This window comes from Mesitornis unicolor, unplaced genomic scaffold, assembly GCF_000695765.1.
Source record: "Mesitornis unicolor isolate BGI_N332 unplaced genomic scaffold, ASM69576v1 scaffold47049, whole genome shotgun sequence".
Classification (NCBI taxonomy): Eukaryota; Metazoa; Chordata; class Aves; order Mesitornithiformes; family Mesitornithidae; genus Mesitornis; species Mesitornis unicolor.
Genome location: NW_010206101.1, coordinates 4,669 through 11,103, shown reverse-complemented (window position 1 = coordinate 11,103; position 6,435 = coordinate 4,669). Strand labels below are relative to the sequence as shown.

Sequence of the window (6,435 nt, the reverse complement as noted above, 5' to 3'; positions counted from 1 at the left end):
GGCCAGGGCCTGGATTCATTCTCCCTGGTATGCACCAGTGTCTGGGCATCTCATGTGGGCTGTAGCAACTGAGTCCAGGAGTAAAGGGGGCTGAGCTCTCCGAGATGGAGCGAATGCAGGAGAAGAGCTCAGTGGCTACAGACACTGCCCAGGGAACTGCAGCACAGGCACATTTTGCTGTGAATGACTTCACAATTTGCTCAGGGATTAAATACTTCCTTGTTTAATAACCTAATAATTCGGGCTAGTTTCATGCTGGACTGTTGGAAAGTTCACTGGCTGGAGTCATCAGCCAGGCCTCGTATAAACGGCTTCCCCCAGCTGTCAGCCAAGTGAGCTGTCCTCATCTTCGGGTGCCCCGGCGACGGGTGGCTCTTGGCACTATCTTCTTCTGAAGGGCTTTGTTGTTTGTGCGTGTGCCTGAGGCTTTACGCTCCGGGGGCTTCCTCACCACATCTTGTTTGAGCTGGAAATGCACCTAGAGAAAGAATGAAAATAACCCTGTAATACCGTGTGTGCGCTCTGCTGGCTCAGGGCTCTGCAGGACCTGCCACTGAAGCTGACTCTTGGACCAAGACAAGCAATAAAGGGCCTCAGCCAGTGTTACAATAAGATGGGAAATCAGTTCTTAAATCAGCTGGAAACCTTTTTTCTTTTCCTGTGGAAAATGTTTTGCAAATAATCAGCTAAATTTCTTACTCAGAAAGTTGCTCCTGTGGCAATATGATGTCCTAGGATGGTATGGAAAATGAGCTGTGAAAGGTAAGGGACTGAGCTATGCTCCTTCTTAATCTTTTCTCACCAGAGTACAGCGAAATAGCATTACTTTGCATCTCTGTATTTGATACACGGGATGGTTTAGGACAAACAGTCCTTTTTCAATTACATCTTGTTAGCTGAATCCTACTTAATCAGTCTTTCAACAACCACTGCTTCCAGTAGATCCAGGAAACAAAATTCCAGGAAAGAAATCTCCAATCCACTACAGCCATGCAAGCAGGTACAAGAGGGAGAAGGGGACAAGGAGTGTGCAGGACACACCACCAGATAAATGGGGAATGGAGAGGCCATACAGAAAGGTGAAACTGGAGTGGGGCTGTGTGGGCTTCCTGGGGGAAGGATGGAGTGAGCTGTGGGTATGGGAGATGCTCCAGGGGCAGAGTGAAATGGAGACAGCAGGGCTGCTGTGAGGGGAGTTCCATAAAAATCAGACCATCAGAGAACAAATCAGTCTTCTACAGTAACATGGTAAAAGGAAAATCTGTTTTAAAAAGGAAAGCCAAAGAGCTGGGTGCTTAACCTAGCAAAACAAAGGCTAGGACTGGGCTTGACAGATCTCTATAAATACATCAGGGAATAAATACCAGGGAAGAAGAGGAGCTATTTAAAGCACAACATTGGCATAAGAACAAATAGGGATAAACTGACCATAAATAAATTTAGGACGAAAATTAGAAGGGCAGCTCTGGAAGAACTTCAGAGGCTGGGTAGGGTGGGATGAAGAGACAGAGGGTGGGAGAACCACCACAGTGTATTTACAGCAGAGCCTAACCAGCGTACATGCAGTGTAGCATGCAACGTGCCAGGATGCCGCAGCCAGGGGATTCTTGCCAGTCCTAAGAGAAGGCTACACCTGCAGTCCCACCATGTTCAGAAAGCAACAGCAGGGGCAGGAATCACTACCCAGTCTTTAGAACCAATTTCTAGTTGTCTAGCCTGCCCTTGTGTTGTGCCCCTGCTGCTGTATGGGCCACACTGCTGTCAAAAGCACTACATCTCTGGAAGGTGCTTGGCTGTTTTTGTTGGCACCCAGTCCCCATCTGTCTTGTGTGCTCTCAGCAGAAAGAAAGGCAGACCTCAGCATCTTGCTGTGAGTCTGATGTGTTTGGTCCTAGGCAAGGTGTACACTGAAACACACAGACCCAGAGGGATAACAGAGCCTCAGGGAACAGATGCTGCCTCTGTATCATCACATCCTGGACGTGGGGAGATAGAGGGAGAGCTAAAGAGCAGCAGCCCCAGCCAGTCAGGAGTCTCCCACAGCCAAGAGGCAGTGGGACACAGGAGCTGGCACGGCAGCCCAGTGCAGCTGCGAGCCCTCAGTAAGGACTTGAATGACACATGGCACTGCCTTCACTCTGTCTCTGTGAGCTGTGGGGAGCCCTTTGTCTGCTAAAGCAGACAGCCCGTAGCCACTGGGAATGTTCTATGTCCCACCTCCTTTCTCTGCTGCTCACTAGACATCCTCCACTGCATACGTTTCTCCCTGGGGTGAAGACATTCTGAGACACCCTCGTAACTATGCAGCCTGACTCACCAATGAAGGTGCAGCTGGACCCACTGTTGTCGTCACCGTCTGGGGCTGGTACCCCTCTGCAGAGGCTGTGACAGTGTAAGTGCCAGGCAGCAGGAGCCGGAAATAATCCCCCATATCACCTGGGACACAAGACGGGAAGAGAAATCACTTAGGATGCACAGGAAGCTGAGCAAAAGATATTTCAGTATGTCTTGCTGAGCATACTTCCTCAAGGATGTGTAGACTTCAAAACCTAGGCAATTTTTGACCTTCCTTCCAAATCGGCTGGCTACCATGAGGCTGGATTCACACTGGGAGACTGCAAATAATGTCTCATTAGTGCCAGAGTAGAGGTCAGTCTGGTGGATCAGGGAGCAGAGATTCACCTCAAAGGTGGTGCAGCCCTGGCACAAGACTGCAGTGTCCTTGGGAGTCAGCGAGAATCGGCTGGAGGGAGTGGTGGCCGATCAGAGCCAACATTGGGGACAATCCTGCTCCAAGCAGGAGGTTGGACAGGAGACCACAGAGGGCCCTTGCAGCCAATGCCTCTGCAATTCTTTGCTCTCTCACGCACTCCCCTCTCCTATGCAGGTTGGCCTAATAAATGCCAAATACTAGAGTGTTACTGAGTCACAGACCTATGGCCAGAAGGAGTTTTGATGATTTCATAGCGTGACTTATGAAGAGCTGGAATTTTGTGTTTTCTGTAGCCAGTCAGTAATGTCAGGTCCAGTTGGAGAAGGGTGTTTACAAAAAGGAGGTTAAAATCAGCCAGCAAAGGAAAAATGACCACAACAAGTGGCCTTTCTCTCTCAGTCTAAATTTATCTGGCTTGAACTTTCAGTCTTTCATCTTGTTCTGCCATCGTTCCTTTGCCATCAGCTGTTTCAGCTCTGTGTAGATACTTAAGATACGTGAGTAGATTATTTCTTCAGTCTTCTCTCTGGTTATACACAAATGGATTTTCTCCTCCCTCTCAGATAAAATAGGAACTAACTTTCTGAAATCCTTTACAATACGGTTTGCAGTCCAATTCTCACCTCTTGCTTTCCTAAGCCCTCTTTGGTCCAGTATGCACAGGCACATTTCTCACAGCTAGTGTTCTTCAGAAGCAAACCATGCTGGCCACATATACTATAGCCTTGCCTGCTAACCCCCTCCCACATACCCAGACAGCCTCCGAGAGGCTGTATCCAAAAAGGACAGCATGCAAGGGGACTGAAAACTTACCAGAGGTGATGTCATGGCTAATTCCCTGGACAGAAATCACTGCTCCTGCAATGCCGTTGTTGTTCTCATCTGACACCACCCCTTTGATGCCCTGGTGAACCTGCAGGGATGGAGACAGACTGCTGGGTCAAGGACCCTCCTTTGCTCAAGAAGGTATTGCCAAACACTGAAGGAGGACAGAGCTCCTGGGACAAGCCCACCTTTCCCCATACCCTTGGCTCTTCAGATTCTCCCCAGCAGAGACAGTCTAGAACAAAACAATCTCCCCAAAGGCCACCAACAAGAGCACCCAGTGAGCTCCATGACCACCTTCTTTCCACCCGTAGTGCCCACTGGTCCCCTATCATCAGGGCCCATGGGGACCTACAGGAGAAGGGTGTAGGTCTCACGACTGCTCCCTTACCTCTTCCATGAAAGCAACAAGGGCCTCCCGGTTTGCCATCCATTGCCGCTCCAGGTCCTCCTCGGGGGGGAACTTATTGCAGCTCAGCTCCAGGGTGATTTCAAAGCAGTTGGTGTAGAGGTAATTGAAGTCTTGCATGCCTGGAAGAGAAGAAGAGCCAGTGGCCAGAGGAATGCAAGGTCCCCTTCTCTCACCATTCCTGTGTCCCAGGCATCCTGCCCCCTGTCTCTGCCAGAACTGTCTTGCTCTCCCTCTTCACTCCGCAGGTGCAGCCTCCTCCCTCCATGATAGTGCAACTATAGCCTTCTTTCCCTGTGCAGCCCCCTCCCCTTGGGGCTGCTTGACTCTCGTCAGCTGGATCATCCACCGCTCTGCCTTCAAAAGCTCAGGGAGGTTTGGTACTGCAGGGGCTGTATGTCCCTTTCCAGTTGCTCTCCAATCTCTTTTCTAGCCTAATTTTCTGATTTTCAGTTTCTTCATTATGCCCCTTTAAATCAGATTTTTCAGGAGCCAGCACATGCAAGAAATGTCTTCCCTTTGGTTACAGTTTTGGCTCTTGATGGAGTTCCGCCTTAATATTTTCAAATACACCAACAGATTAATGCTTCCTTCATCCAGCAGCACACAGCAGGTCTCTGCAGCCCTTGGCTGCTTCTGTGGCTCTTTCCCAAGCCACCTCCAGTCTTCTCAAGTCATTTCCCAGTCTGAGATGCAGACATCAGAAGGGTGTCTAGTAATGGGCATACTGCTGTTGCCACAGCTTTCCCTCAATCCATCCTGTCCTGAGGTTTCTGGTCTATCCCTTCCCCTCTCTTCAGCTCAACACCTTTCTGTGGGTGGTGCTCACATACCCAGGCTTTACCTTTGCTGAGCGAGTACCAGGATGCCCCATTCGTAATGCCATCGGCAAAGTAGTCCCCACAGTTCCAGCCACGGTGCATCCAGCCGTGGGCGTATGAGTAGGTCTTGGCCAGCTGGAAAGAGAGCAGCCAGTGGTCACCACTCCAGTACTGTGTGGCTGGGGGCCCTGCCCAGCTCTGGGCAAAACATCCCCACTCCCACATTGGTTTCACTGGGGAGTGTGGGAGGGAAGTCAGACAGCACACAGTTCCTGCATTTTACTGCTGTGAAATACAACACGAGGTGGCCAGGACCTCTGTGTAACGTAGGCAGATGAAGGTGGAGGAGGAAAGGCAGAAATCTGGCAAGCTGGAGGCTTGCTGATGGCACAGGCGGCTCCTGCCCTGCTTCTGCTGAGACAAGGGGGAGTGGAGGGCAGTGGGCCCAGGCAGGGGCACACAGCCCCATTGCTGCTGGCCCACACACAGCAAATGGCACTAATGGGGAGTGTGGAAAACCAACCAGTGTCAGTCTTGATGCAAACATCACATATATCAGGGGAATTTGTATTAGAAAAGAGTTTGGGCAACTTCTGGTTCTGAAAACCGCTTGTTTAAGATTACTGCTTATTTTTAGACATGAAGTCAGGGCTAAAATTTGGCCACTGCATCCAAAGCCTGTCCCCTGTGTAAGACACAGTATAAGAGAGATTGGTGTTTGCATTTTCTAATGCAAACTCTATACCCTTGTATTATGGTTCAGATGCCAGTGTAATCTTGTTCTGTCAGCAGTTACTACATTTCTGACTTCTGAGGCTATATGGGTATCATTAGCCTACGCCCCAGACTGCAGCCTCTCACATCTGGGTCTGAGCACGGCCCTGATCCCAGCAGGTCCTGGCAAGCCCCTGCACAGCCTCTGCTTCCAGAGACGGCTGAACTCCACCTCAGACTTATTTTTCTCATTAACTGTTCTAACACAGACTTGCTTTTTCTTGTGCTGGGTATTTCCTAATTGAAGCAGTGACTGAAAGCACTTTTTCTGGGACATTTTAACAATGGAGAAAAACCACAGGCTTCAGCTAGCACTAGCAGGATCAGCAGCACATACTGATACATTCCCTGATGTCTGCCTATGTCCCTGGTGCTCTTTTCATTGTATTCCTTATTCTTCACCATCCACAAGTGCCTGCTGGGCACCCGCCTCCCTTATCCTGCTCTCAGCAGACTCCTAGGCAGGCCCTGACACCTCTCGAGGAAAAACCTCCCTTCACATGCTATGATCGCAAAGCAAAGCTGGGGACAGGCTCCAGCTCTGGAAGAGTAGGGTGTTACTGAAGACACTGGTGGAACTGGGGTTATGGGGAACCCAAGCATGGCATGGATGAGGAAGGGGCTCCCGAGGATGAAGAATGGCCTGTCTGTGTAGTGAAACTGGCCTGACTTGGCTCATGAGCCAGTGTCTGGCAGAAATGCCGTAGTCTGCTAACAATTATTTGCCAACACGTTTCTTGGCTTGGCTCCTGTGTGAGGTAGTGACCCAGAGACCCACAGCCAGCTCTCACACGCTGCACCCTGCCAGGGCTAGGAAATGCCCTCATTCACTGAGGCCCTGCTCACCTTCTGAAACAACTTGTCATCGGGGGTAGGTGTGTTGACTGTCCGCC

General features: G+C 50.2%; 1 protein-coding gene across 1 annotated transcript in view; it reads right to left on the bottom strand.

The window, feature by feature from the left end:
* Positions 1-202: 202 nt before the first annotated feature.
* CPN1 (carboxypeptidase N, polypeptide 1) overlaps positions 203-6,435 on the bottom strand; it is a 10,895-nt gene continuing 4,662 nt past the window's right edge. Inside the window, exons 5-10 of the mRNA XM_010191634.1 lie at positions 6,389-6,426; positions 4,792-4,903; positions 3,930-4,069; positions 3,527-3,626; positions 2,318-2,436; positions 203-478 (exon numbers count right to left, since the gene is read on the bottom strand). Coding sequence (XP_010189936.1) covers positions 344-478; positions 2,318-2,436; positions 3,527-3,626; positions 3,930-4,069; positions 4,792-4,903; positions 6,389-6,426 — 644 coding nt within the window. The 3' untranslated portion in view covers positions 203-343. The remainder of the gene's footprint in view (positions 479-2,317; positions 2,437-3,526; positions 3,627-3,929; positions 4,070-4,791; positions 4,904-6,388; positions 6,427-6,435) is intronic.